This window comes from Setaria viridis, chromosome 2 (genome assembly GCF_005286985.2).
Source record: "Setaria viridis chromosome 2, Setaria_viridis_v4.0, whole genome shotgun sequence".
NCBI lineage: Eukaryota > Viridiplantae > Streptophyta > Magnoliopsida > Poales > Poaceae > Setaria > Setaria viridis.
In genome coordinates, this window is record NC_048264.2 from 6,909,389 (window position 1) to 6,923,487 (window position 14,099).

Below are 14,099 nucleotides of genomic sequence, written 5' to 3' on the forward strand. Positions count from 1 at the left end.
CTGATCGATAAAGCCCACCATAACAATAAGCGGATCACGGCGATCTGCCCATGCATGCAAGGATATGTGGCCCATACGTACTACACTTGGCTGGAACACGAGATAGGATCACAGGAAAGCAACGAGATCCTACACACGCGTGCATATCTTCGTTCATGCATATCACCTATCAACATTTAAAGGATGAAACTTAGCTTGTTTTGATCTAGGGGCTTGTAGTATGCTAATGACCTTTCTCCTGACGGAAAATGACAGCTAATAAATCTCACTTCCCCCTCTAATCTTCAAATACTATTGTTTTGATGTGCGTAGAGTCAAGGCATTTTAGATTTGACCATCAATATCTCTTTGGAATATTTAAAATTAATTTCTAAAAATGGCATGCCTAGATTCTTCTTCGATATTAAGTAAATTCAAAATACTCCATATTTATTAAATTTTAAATGCGTTTGAAATGTCATTAATTTGAAGATGGGAGTGAATATAGCTCTAATGTTCATACACGCCAATAGTCAGAAATGAATGTGTGAGTAGGAGGAACTTTACATCAAAGTAACCCAGAATTACAAGCACTTCTCTTGTGTACGAGTCATAGAGCTCAATATTTTTCTCGTATAGTTTTGCCTCCCAAACATCCTCTATCAGAGCAACAATTAATAGGTACACATCGCGGTTATCATCATCATCAGAATCTGGCAGATTCTTAAAAATAAGAAAAAATATAGTAATCAATTCATCTAATTAAATAAAAATCCTCATCCGGCTAGCAGTTGTTGACCCTGGCCTCATTGGCGCTGTCGCCGAAGCACCTCTTCCAGAACCAGTGGCGGCGCCAGACCCTCTCCACCATCTCGTCGATGGGCACCCCCTCGGTCTCCGGCAGCAGGACGAGCACGAAGGTCCCCATGACGACGATCCACGCCGCGAAGAAGAAGAAGATGTAGGCGCGCATGGTGCACATCATGGACAGGAACGCCTGCGCGATGAGGAAGGTGAAGAGCATGTTGGAGCTCACCGCGAAGGAGAACCCCGCAGTGCGCGTCTCCAGCGGGAACGTCTCCGACGGGATCAGCCACCCCAGCGGGCCCCACGACCACGCGAAGCTCGACACGTAGATGCAGATGAGCACGACGATGGCCACCGCCCACCCGGAGCTCGGGCTCGTGTCCGCCTTCACCTTCGCCAGCATGATCCCGCCGACGGCCGTCTGGGCGACGAGCATCTGCGCGCACGCCTCGAGGAGGAGCTTCCGGCGGCCGACCTTGTCGACGAGGACGATGGAGACGACGGTGGCGACGACGTTGACGCCGCCGGTGACGACGGCGGAGAGGAGGGAGCCGTCGGTGGCGAAGCCCATCGTCTGGAAGAGGACCGGCGCGTAGAACATGAGCGCGTTGATGCCCGTGAACTGCTGGAACACCTGCATGGCGATCGCGATCACCAGCGGCGGGCGGCTCTCGCGGCGGAGGAGGCGGCGGTAGGGCTTCTCCTCGGCGTTCAGCGCGGCGGCGACGTCGCAGGCGGAGCGGATCTCGTCGAACTCGGCGTCGACGTCGGCGGTGCCGCGGATCTTCTCCAGCGTCCGCCGCCCGGCGTCGGGGCGGCCGCGCTCGACGAGGCTCGTCGGTGTCTCGGTGATGACGAGCGAGCCGAGGAACAGCACCGCCGCGGGCGCGGCGGCCCCGCCGAGCGCGTAGCGCCAGCCGAGCGGGTGGACGTTGGAGGTGAAGTAGTTGACGACGTTGGCGGCTAGGATGCCGACGGTGACGTTGAGCTGGAAGAGGATGTTGAGCGCGCCGCGGATGTGCGCCGGCGCGATCTCGGAGAGGAAGAGCGGCGCCGCCTGGTTGCCGAACCCGACGCCGACGCCGAGGCAGACGCGGCCGACGATGAGCATGGCGAGGTTCGCGGCGCAGGCGCAGAGCGCGCTGCCGCCGAGGAAGAAGACGGAGGCCGCCTGCATGGTACGCTTGCGGCCGAGGCGCGTGCACGCCCGCGACGCCACGAAGCTCGCCGCCAGCGCCGCCAGGTACAGCGACGAAGTGAACAGCTGCAGCCGCTGGTCGTCGAACTTGCAGTAGTTGTTCTCCCTGGCCCGGTGCTTCCGCGCGTACACGGACGGGAAGAAGCGCACCAGGAAGTCGTCCATGGCCGTCACGCCGCCTGTCAGCGATTGATCGAGCACCACAAGTTAACAACAATAGCCGATCCGTCTGAGATCGATCGATCGCTCTACGTGAACACACGACGGCGCAGGCTTTTACCTGAGATGCCGATGTCGTAGCCGAACATGAGGCCGCTGGTGGCGGCGATGATGCCGCAGATCCAGACGTACCAGGTGATCTTGCCCTTGAACTCCCGGCGGTCGGCGCCGCCGGGCTTGGAGACGGCAAAACCCCCGGCCATTCCTCCTCGATCAGGGGGCAGTTCGTTCGGGATTAGTGGGTGGATAATGGAGTGGTAGATCAGTATCACACGTAGGCTGCTTAAATAGAGGAGGGAGAGCGATGGATAAGGCGGGGGAGTTGACGTGGCTCACTGCTGGGGGTGGGGGCTTAATTTGTTGAACGGATAAAGGATAATAAAAGGAGATTAGCGGTTGTTCAGGTGCTGAGATCGGTGGAGCCGCGTTGGGCGCAAACGCTGACGGGTACTCCCTCCGATTTTAGGATCGTTACGTGTCATCAGGTGAGTCACGGTTGTGGATAGTAACCTCATTCCAAATACTTGTGGTTTGACCAATAATTTCCATCAAAATATAACATTACAAAAAATAATTTGGTACTTTAAAAATACTTTCCATGATAAATGTAGCAGCATCTATTTTGCATTTTCAAACCATGTATTTTTTTTTAATGTTACATTGAAGTTCAAAGTCCAAAAAATTTTACCAGCACTATTACACAACGACATGAATTTCCATGTAGTTTTATTGAACTAGGGGGAGTAGTTTTCATTTGAGAAAAAAAATATGTATGAGAGATATTTGTTAACAATTAAATTGATTAAAATACTTCGCCTATTTTTAAAATATATGACTTGTAAACTAATTATCTTGTTTGAATTATCACATATTTAAAAACTTATGGAGTATTATGTTATAATTATCTCCGTAAATTTAATAAGCAAGAGTTGTAAAAGCTCTCTTTATGTTTTATTAAAAAATAATAGGAATGTGCCAATTGTCAAGAAGATTATGGTTACAACAGAAAAATGTATCATTTCGATCAAAACATAAGGCCATTTACTTTTTTCATCTTATTTCAAAACATAAGACTTGCATGTAACCCAAATTATGGTTACAAGTGCATGAATTTTTATCTACTATTATCGAACTAGGGGGCTAGTTTTATGTTTTATAAATGTGAGAGATTTTGATGGCAATCATGTTGATCAAATTAGTCCCTCAAGTTTTTAATATATGGCGTGTGAAGTAATTATTTTGTACCAAATATCGTATATTTAAAAGCGAGGAGAGTATAATAATATTAGAAATATCGGCATAAATTTAGTATGTGTTGTACAAGACCTCTTTATGTTTTGTTAAAAACATCAGACTGTGCCAATTGTCAAGAAGATTATGGTTACAAGAGTATATACAGAGACCTATCATTTTGATCAAAATATAAGGCATGTGATTTTTTCAATTTTTTAAAATATAAGACTTGTACATAACCTAAATAATGTTTACAAGTAAACATTATACGAAACCCAAGAGAGTTGTATGTTTTTATTAGTACACAAACCTAGGAAACTTCATATATTACCACATTTCGTATCATTGATTCTTTGATGCAATCTGACGACTGTATTGAGAGTCAAAATAAATGAAGTACCAAAGATTAATATAGATAGAGAAGGGATAAACTTTACAAACACTAATGAGAAGTTGTCTATGCTATGAGTTTTATTAGCAATAGACTGAGCACATATAGTTCACATGTAATTAATACATCAACATTCATATTAAACAATATTATGACTAACCATGTTGTTTGTATATATTTGTTTCAACTATGAAATAAATTAGCTTATGTATCTTTTCTTTCATTTGTGAAGTTTGATTAGTGTAAAGACTAAGATCTGCATAATGGTAGCACCATATAGTAAATGAGCGTATGTCGTATATGTTCACAGTGAAGTCCTAGAACAATCCTATCATTTGTTCGATGGATAAAAATTTTCTTATGAATTTGAGAAAAATACTCTTTTGATTCCCCTCAAATATTATCAAATTATAATTTCTCTATTAGCTTTAAACCAGGTATTTGTACACCATACACCTGAGCTCTCAAAAATGTTTTCTTTTCCACCACGAGTGATTTATACGGCAACTTTAGTCTACGTGGCACCACATAGCCGTCCTACATGACGTCATTTCAGGCATGAGGGTATAAATTTGATTACATTAATACTTCAAGCATATTGGAAAAGAAGTCAAATTAAAAGTCCTAGAATATGGTTCAATCTTAGCAAACTCATCGGTAAATGGTTTAGCTCGGAAAAATATGAAACCAGTTAAAAAAAATTCTGCAATCATGTTCTATCATCCAATGACTTGTTTGGAGTTATTTAGATATTATATTATCCCATTTTGATTTTTGCTAGAAGTTTCTCCTATTATTTATTATAAGTAGTATGATAAGCCTCGAGAATGACACGCAGGACATTTGTCATATCTAAGATGTATGAAGTCACCTTCCTCTGACTGCTTCCTAATGCAAGTATGAAGTCTCTCACAAACATAGACAATTATTCTATGGCTAGGCTATTAGGTTGAATGACATGCAAATAACTAAAACTATATGCACATTTTTTTATAGGATCCATACTTTATATGAAAATAGCAGTAGTTTTATAAATAGGCCCTCAATAGAGGAGCCAAATACAACCCAGTCCTCAAGGGAGACACGCACACCTACACGCATCGTCGAACTGACGATGGAGAACAGCATGCGTCGCTTGCAGGAAAACACTACCGTTGTCATCAAGGAGCTCACCGGCGATGGCCACCAAAGGCATCGACGTCCAACAGGACCCATAGAAGATGCTTGGAGCTTGCGTGGAAGGGCCTCAAAACGGAGGCTTGAAGTGGATGCAAACGAGGTCGATGAGGAGCACCACCGGTGAACTGAAGATGAGGATGAATCCTCGCTAACAGGGAGATGAGCCACACCCACAGAGTCGGTGGGTGGCTTGAAACCAGACGAGCAACGGGGACCTGCAAGGAGAAATAGGAAGAACGCACACACACTGCTGCTCTTGGAGAAGGGGCGGCATGGAAGGCAGTGGAGGTGAGCACCAAGCGAGCTCCAATAGCAAGACTCAACCCAGCAGGATCCGGATCCACAAGGCAGAGCAATGAACCCAAGGCTGGGCAAGCCGGAACAGGAGCTAGAGATGCAAAAGACGAAGATGGGAACCAGGAAGATGGAGTGTACAGTGGTAGAAGGGAAGAGATCCAACCAGGAGAGAAAGAGAGAAAGGAAGCTTTGATTTATTCGGACTCACCTCTACAAGGCAACTAACGGCGGCAATGAGGACCATGGCGGCGGCGGCGGCAATGGCAATGCGAGCCGCCCGTCACCCATCTAGGCACAAACACAGGTCATAAGTAATATACAGCTATAAAGAAAAAAGCAGGGCCGGCACAGATATAAAGGGAAAAGCAGGGCCGGCCCGCCTCCTTCTCGCCACCGGAGGGGGAACAAGGGGCCAAAAACAAGCCTAGGCGATTGGTACAATGGAGAGCAATGGAGATAAGGATGAGCGGGGAGTTAACTATATGCACATTGATAAGGCTTAACATATATACGTAAGATGTTATAATATCATTATAACTATATGAACAAAAATGTTATCTTAAAAAATTATCATTGAAGCTAAATACATATACCTATTCTTATAGATGGAAAGGTGGTGATCCTGAATTCCTGATGTTTTGAACTATATTTCTCAAAACTTGTAGATAGTTGAGTGAGACAATTTTTCTCTTGACAACTAAAGTTATAAACAGGTAATAAACATTAAGTATATAATTATCTGTGCATGGTGATAATATGTCATGCTGAAAATTGATGCCAATTGATTTTTATTGTACTAGCTCAGCCCACTAAACAGAGGAGTAGGAGAAAGAATTAGGCCCATACTGGATTATATACTGGCCCACTAGAGCAGCTTCGCCTGCCGCCATTAGCGAGGAGTTGGGCGGCGCTGGGCTTCCATCTGCTGACTGCTGGGCCAGCGGAAGTAAATAATGCAACGATCCAATCCACCAGGTTACTCTGCTTCGGAGCTAGTTGGATGACCTCATACCAAAAAGATTGCATGGCTCGACAGTGAAATTGACTCCATTCAGTTTGCTGGCCGTGCAGTTCACATGAACCGTAAGCCAAAGCATTATTATACATTTGGTTGGCTGAAGTGCAATCAGCATGGTTCCAAGGAGAACAAAAGATTATGAACTCAGATGATCTCACCATCTTCATTTCACGGATAGCCCAATGAAAGCAACCCCTGGGAAGAATACTTCGACCAAAGGTTGACAAGACAACTTGCTTTGTATGGCAATCCTTTTCTACCTTCCATGAAGTAGCAGCAGGCCTTCTGCTGTTTCCCTCAAGAACCAAGAAACAAATGAGCCAACAGAAGCTTAACAGCTCTTCTTCTTCAGAGAACAACTTAACTGCCTTCATTCTGCTAATACTGAACCTCAGATTATAGGTATCGCCTCAAAGAACTAAATGGAAAAGGGAATAAAAAACAGAGGAATTAGACTAGATTGGAGGCATCTGAATCATCACCCGAAATTATTTCAACATTTACTACATCAATCAAAGGAGTCGTGTACAGGCACTTATTTTGTGCTACTGAGCTTAGGACAAGAAAAAGGGATTCAAACTGTCAGTCCAAGAACAGCAAAAGCACCCTACCGAGGAGGCTCACGCAAACAAAACAACTGAACAAACATATACTCAGCAGTTAACACATTCCACTACTTTTCCTAGAGAAGAACTCCAGTCTCTTGATCACATATTTTTCATTCTGCACCTTCATTTAGCTTCCTCGAAATGATTCCTTGCTTTCTCTCTGGAAACATACATAAGGCAACCAACTTAGAAACACACAACAGAACCAATACAGAATTGATTTTGGGGGGAGCAGAAAAAAATTCCTAGTACCTGAAATGTGCTCTAAAGGGACTCATTCAGGCTTCCGAGCCAGAAAGAAGTACATTGGTGTGAAGATTTCCTTCCTGCAGTTATTTATTGAACAGTAAAAAAGAGAAAAAATCCAACGCAAACGTAGATGATAGTAACTGGAGTTACTGAAATTGCCATTATGCGGTTCTGCTTTCTGGCTGAGAAAGACTTACTTGCCACCCTCTACAAGACCTTCTGCAGCCTTCTCTAGGAAATTGGAGACCCTCTGGCTGCCTTGTGGAGCAAGACCAATGTATTCCAACGCCTTGACCTGAACAGTTTCAACAAGAGACTCTCAATGCCCGTCATAAAGCTTTTACTATCCCCTAATTCTCAGTTTTCTTCATTGGTTGATTGTGTGGAATAAATTGGATGGTACAAGTAATAAATGAATTATCTGAAAATAAACAAACTATTTACTGGCCTCACCATTGTGCGAGTGACCATACGTCCAACAGACGTCAAACGGAAGCTACTCAAGGAAAATCGGCTTGGATCCAAGGGCAAGTACCACGGCAAGGGGGAATCTTCAGCAAGATCCTTATCCCAAACAACCTGCATGAAGAAAAAGAGTCACACATCTAAAGCCCAGCGGCTAACCTGTGAAACTCCATCATATCAAGCAGAAAGAAACAACAACAGTCTATTGCTTTGTTCATGGTGCATTTACCCCCGTTTCACTGTAGCAGAACATGATCAGAAAACAGGGAAAAGCATACAATCTCTTACCTCAAAACCGGCATCTTTTACTGCCTGAAGACATTGCCGGGTGCTTCTAATATCTGGCAGGCCATTGCCAAGCTCAATTTCATCCTTGATCCTTTTGTGGGTTGCATTGTTAGGATCATAATGATCGGTAATGCACCACTCATATACAGCAAAGCATTGACCAGGCTTCAACACACGATATATCTCCTTATAGCAGCCAACCTTTGCAACAAAAACACTGATTTAATTTTCCAATTACAAAAGAAGATAAAAACTGATGATAAATATTGTTACAGCGACAGTTTGAAAAAGAACATTGAAATCGTACGGGATCAGGTGCATGACAGGTCGCCTCAATGGCATAGACAGCATCGAAGGTGTTGTCAACAAATGGCATCTTCATGAAGTCAGCCTGCATTACAAACAAATATAAGTATTATCATTGTGCTTTAACTGTAGTTCAAATAACTCCATCCACAGGCATCGACCTTATTTTGAAAAAGAACAGCATCTGGCATCGAAGTCTGCATGTATTATAGATCAATATGGCAAAATCTGGACAATTAATCTCCCTAAGTTCCATCTATGAGCATCAACCTTGCAACTTTTTTATACAGCCATGCAAATGCATAGAGCTGTTAGTGTAACAGAATTTTCACTAAAACAAGGCTAATCAATTTATTTGTTTCAACAGCAAAGCAACTGCAAAGGTTTGTTTGTCAACACGAAAGATACAAAAGAGCAGCAAGAAAATAAGAGCTAAACCAAGAAAGAACTAGGACCTAGTTGATAGGCTAACTATACCTTGACAAAATCACAGGTTCCACTAACTCCTGCCAGCCGATTGAGCTCCTGGATGTCGAAATATAATGTTAGCATAAGAGCAACATCATAACTAGTACAACAACAAAAGGTATTTATTTAAAAAAAAAAGTGGTTCAAACCTTTCCCCTGGTAATCTGGTATTCATTGTTATTCAATCCAGTAACTGAAGTTGAGCTGCACAAAAACCATTGCATGATTCAGTTGGCTGTGGGGTTCTAGCTGAAAATGGATTAACATTGTAACTAGAGTTCGAACAAGTGATGGCGACACAAATGACTTTCCGATTAAAATAGGACTGCATCAAGGGTCAGCTTTGAGCCGTTATCTATTTGCCTCGGTGATGAATGAGGTCACAAGGGACATACAAGGGGATATCCCTAGGTGTATACTCTTTGCGGATGATGTAGTGCTAGATGATGAAAGTCGAGCAGGAGTAAATAGGAAACTGGAGTTGTGGCGGGAGACCCTAGAGTTAAAAGGTTTTAGACTCAGCAGACCTAAAACTGAATATATGAGATGTGACTTTGGCACTACTACACATGAGGAGGGAGATGTCAGTTTGGAAAGCCAGGTAGTGCCCAGGAAGGATACATTTCAATATTTGGGATCAATGCTACAACGAGATGGGGATATTGATGAGGATGTTAGCCATAGAATCAAAGCAGGATGGATGAAGTGGCGCCAAGCATAAGGAATCTTATATGACGAGGGTACCATTAAAGCTAAAAGGCAAGTTTTATAGGACGGCAATTAGACCTGGAATGTTGTATGTTGCATAATGTTGGCCTACAAAAAGACGACATGTCCAGCAGATAAGTGTTACGGAAATGCGTATGTTGCATTGGATTTGTGGTCATATGAGAAGGGATCGAGTCCGGAATGAGGATATACGTGATAGGTTAGGGGTAGCACCAATTGAAGAAAAGCTTATCCAACACCGGCTGAGATGATTTGGACATGTTCAACGGAGGCCTCCGGAGGCACCGGTGCGTAGTGGAACCCTAAGGCGGGACAGTAACGTGAAGAGAGACAGAGGAAGACCAAAATTGACATGGGAAGAGGCAATAAAAGGAGATTTGAATGGATGGAATATACCCAAAGATTTAGCCCTGGATAGGAGTGCTTGGAAAACAGCTATTCATGTGCCTGAACCCTGATTTTGTGGCTCTTGTTGGGTTCAACTCTATCCTACCCCAACTTGCTTGAGACTGAAAGGCTAGGTTGTTGTTGTATTGAAATGAAAGAAGGCAATGCACAAAATAAACAATGAGCTTGTTTTGTTTTCTTCAACCTCAAAGAGAGCACAATCTCCTCAACGTAAATTCGCCACAAGTGCCCATTTTTAAGTGATAAACATTAATCAACTTTAATACATTAGCCATGTATGTTAAAAAGTTAGAGTTGAGGACATCACAATTCGCAAACATTAAAGAAAGTGGGCCCAGAATCAAACCTAAATCTTGCAATTTCTCTTAGTGGCCCACCTATTCCGCAGCCCACATCCAAAACCTACATTCAAAATATGAAAGGCACATCCTCTAGTCAGTGTAAGAGCAGCAAAAACAACTCTGGCATAGATTTCAATAGGATAACTAACCTTCATTCCTGGTTTCAAACCAAGCTGCAGGGCAAGAAAATGCTCATGTCGCTTGATGCTTTCACGTAAAGATTCTCCGTTCCATCTAACATAATAAGCATAGTTCAATTAGCACGGACCATTGATAAGCATGACCTATGTTACTTTTCCGGTTTCTTTACAATAGGCACTGAAGGATTTCTTTGCTCTGCCAAATGTAAGGCAAAAATTACTTTTCCTGGGAGGGAATTCTTACCTGTGAGCAAAGTGGAAGGATTCACCCCAACCATATTCATAGAAGCTAGTGGCAAGATCATAATATTTATTAACCTGACAGGTCACAAAAAACATTAGCTGTTGATATTTATCTTGTAGCCATTCTCTAGTATATAAAAATATAAATAAGAAAATAGCCCCTCACTCCAATGCTGTTATCATTCATCATGAGGTCATGCAGAACAACACATATTTCAGTACAATTGATCTGTTACGCTAAAGATGTGTTTCTGCATACACTTTTATTTATTTTCAATGAAATCTGCTGAAATAGAACTGCTAACTGAGAAACTTTTACATTGTAGGAGTTGCAGCTACCTACTGAATTATAGCACAGGTCAAATAAGAGCATGTATAGTTATAGAAAATAAATGCCCCATTTGAAAGGTTACATTACCATATCAGTGTAGTTGGACTTTCTTGCTTCCTCCTTCCCTCCATAATATCCATGGTATTTCTCGTACCTTGTAAAAATATTTTACTTTAAAAATCAGAGTAAAGAAAACATGACTAAAAGGATGAGTCTTTCTTCAAAAGGAGATGAAAATAAACATCCGTATGAACCAGGATGCTAGCTCAATTTAACAGCTGCTACAGTATGTTTCATGCCAACAAGAAAATTGAATAGCTTGATGGTACCATAATGGTATGTACATTATATGAAAGGACAGGTTAACAACTTTACATAACATGTGATGGTCTAATAATGTTTCATTCAACAGTTTCTGCAGTACAATACTATGCGACATAAATGGAACTGTTCACAATTCACATTGCTTCCCTACTAGCTTCAGGGTCCAGAAAGTGACATACAGGCCATACAACATATGCGCATGTTAGTCCACCTAAATACTAACCATGCAAACAGCTAACAAGTCCACAAAGATCAAGAGATGACATAAATCAAGTGCTTGCTGGTGATCTGTCACATAACGCACATGATTCTAAAAGCCTTACCTAAACAAAAAGTCACTGGGCAACTGAATTATTGGATACAGCTTAAAACGCTACCCTAACTAGTAATAAAAGCATTTCAGGGGGAAAAAATACAAGTGACACAGAACACAATTATCAGCAACTCAAGATCCTAACCAAAGAAAAAAAACTCTAAACAATATCCTACAAAACAGAGGAAAAGTATTCCTGCCTTTTATTTAAGACCAAAATAGTACAGATACGCATGCAGATTACACAAAGGATGCATGGATATCTAATTCTGCAAGGCACAGAAGCAATTGCAGATTTGCAGTTATTTATGGGGTAAGCTACAGTCAACTCCCCTGTTTTATTTATTCACAAACATCATCGGGACCTTCACAGTATCCAACATAACAGAGATCATGGCAGACGCAAAAAAAGCTTCCCAGATTCAGGTACATACTCATCGACGGCTGACTTGACTTCCTCCTTGTCGATCTTCCCTCCAAGGCCAGACGCAAGATCCAGTGTTCCCGACTTCGACATCGTGTCCTCTGCCGCCGCCGCCGCGTTGGATCAAATGCCCCTGCAATACTGCTGTCAGAGATCAGAGCGCCGCCGTCTCTTCAAGATTCTGGACCATTCACGTACACACCAAAAATAACCAGGAAAGGCGAGACGGGTATGTACCTTTCTCCTTCCACCACAGAAAAGGAGAAAAATTTCGGTAAAGCTGGTAGTAATCGAAAGAGTGATGGCGACTGGACGAGTGGTGGGCTGGTGGCAGCAATGCACAGCAGGAAACAAACGGATTCCCCCAGATTGGGCAAAAAAAGAAGGCGCGATGTGACAGAACCCAAAAAAATGGAAAATTTAACTGGCATTCGATCAAGGGGCAATCGATTTCAGCGAGGAGAAGGGGTTGCTTACCGACTGGGGAGAGGAGACTATCCCAGGGCCGTGTGGGTAGATCCACCCTGCGGCAGTGCAGGAGGGATTCGAGGAGGGGCGACTGGTTGGAGCAAGCGGGGAGGGAGCAGATGAGAGCCGCGGACGACGGGGGTGTGGATGGCTCGATCTCGATGGATTTGATTAGTGCGTTAAGCCGTGCACGCCGATGGGTTTTAGTAGGATTTTTCGGCCAAATGCCTCAAGGTCAGTTTGGGGATAGAATATATACCACTCCACGTGTCGACTGATTTTGCATCACGAATTCAAAACAAAAGATAGTTTTGTATTATGAATTCAGAACTGTAACCATTTCAATCGAAAAGATGTCGTTCGTGGTTAAGAGTTCCTTTATAAGCTCTTTTTCACGGAAAATTTACACTACTGATAAACATTCGCACGGTAATTTGGAACCAAAGTTTTTTTAAAAAAAAAACATAACTTCTATCTTGGAATGGACAATATTCAAGCTCTATGGATTCGACTTGCCAAGAGAACATAAGCATAGTCTCTATAGAAGCATAAATCATGGATGAAATTGGCTTTACACGTCATGGCGATCCATGCCAAGGACATGCGAGGAGGGGTGCTGCTGCAACTCGCAATTCTCACCTTCCTCGTGTTCAAAGGATTTTCATGAGAATTACATACTATTCAAATCTTTAGAAAATTCTCTCTCTAGGAGTCTTTTAGAACAAAAAAATTGTATATATGTTAAAATTCATAAGGAATGCATTCGTGTACCCTAACTCCATAGGGAAACAAGAGTGAACTGAAATCTCATGTGCTTGGTGAGTACAATGCATTCTATGTTTTAAACTTTTTTGCATCCTAAAGAGACCTAAAAATGAGTAGGAATTTTGAAGCCAGGTAAGTAGAAGGGCTGGACACACGATATGTGCTTGTAGGTGATGTGTTAAGCCCTGCTACGTATGTAGCATTCGAATTGAACATGATATGTGCTTGTCAGATCTCATAATTTGTCATTAACGTGGGTAATGTTAAGTCATGTTACATAGTATTCGAATTGAACATGATATGTACTTGTCAGATCTCATAATTTATCATTAATGTGGGTAATGTTAAGCCATGTCACGTAGCATTCGAATTGAACGCCCATTGCTGACTCCCTACCGGTAGCTCCGATATTCCCTTACCAAACATGGGTGCAAATTATTTTTTTAAATAATGGAATAACAAATTAAAATTCGGGCATCAGCTGCTACATTTAGTCAGAGATGACATTTATGTTCCTAATAAGCTATTGAAATGCATATTCCAATCTCACTAATCAACGTGTATCCAAGCACGAAGAGGGGACACATATATAAATGACATAGTAGGTCAATCTGTACTTTACTCTTACAAACAAAAATAGATCATTTTGGGATTCTTGTTGGCCAAATATTTCCGCCTTTGACTATCAAATTATAAAAGGTTATTAGCTCGACAATATTTAATGGATTTTACTAGATTTGTTACACAAAATATTATCATAGCGTATAAACTTTTTTGTTTAAAAATAGCATTTTTATAAGACCTACTCCCTCTGTTCTGAATTGTATGTCATTGTAGTTTTTTTAGTTCATAGATATTATTATGCATGTGTGTGTCTAGGTACATAACAATATTTATGAATGTATAAA

General features: G+C 42.3%; 2 protein-coding genes across 5 annotated transcripts; both read right to left on the reverse strand.

Annotated features, from left to right (window-relative positions):
• Nucleotides 1-478: 478 nt before the first annotated feature.
• Nucleotides 479-2,518, reverse strand: LOC117843304 (sugar transport protein 8). Its single transcript, XM_034723874.2, has 2 exons — nucleotides 2,265-2,518; nucleotides 479-2,163 (listed from the first exon to the last, which is right to left on the reverse strand). Exons 1-2 carry the CDS (start codon nucleotides 2,404-2,406, stop codon nucleotides 764-766), a joined length of 1,542 nt encoding a protein of 513 aa, XP_034579765.1. The 5' UTR covers nucleotides 2,407-2,518; the 3' UTR covers nucleotides 479-763.
• A 4,281-nt stretch (nucleotides 2,519-6,799) lies between these two features.
• Nucleotides 6,800-12,611, reverse strand: LOC117845345 (cycloartenol-C-24-methyltransferase 1). Of its 4 annotated transcripts, none has more exons than XM_034726359.2 (15): nucleotides 12,436-12,611; nucleotides 12,196-12,282; nucleotides 11,969-12,091; nucleotides 10,985-11,051; nucleotides 10,568-10,641; nucleotides 10,333-10,417; nucleotides 10,189-10,244; nucleotides 8,855-8,909; nucleotides 8,715-8,762; nucleotides 8,239-8,322; nucleotides 7,932-8,132; nucleotides 7,632-7,757; nucleotides 7,376-7,473; nucleotides 7,182-7,255; nucleotides 6,800-7,089 (listed from the first exon to the last, which is right to left on the reverse strand). In XM_034726359.2, the coding sequence occupies exons 3-14, from the start codon at nucleotides 12,049-12,051 to the stop codon at nucleotides 7,204-7,206; spliced, it is 1,029 nt and encodes a 342-aa protein (XP_034582250.1). In that variant the 5' UTR covers nucleotides 12,052-12,091; nucleotides 12,196-12,282; nucleotides 12,436-12,611; the 3' UTR covers nucleotides 6,800-7,089; nucleotides 7,182-7,203. The 4 variants fall into 4 exon arrangements, with proteins under 4 accessions (XP_034582250.1, XP_034582248.1, XP_034582249.1 ...); XM_034726357.2 differs by having other exon boundaries at nucleotides 11,969-12,099; XM_034726358.2 differs by lacking the exon at nucleotides 12,196-12,282.
• Between the last annotated feature and the right edge of the window lie 1,488 nt (nucleotides 12,612-14,099).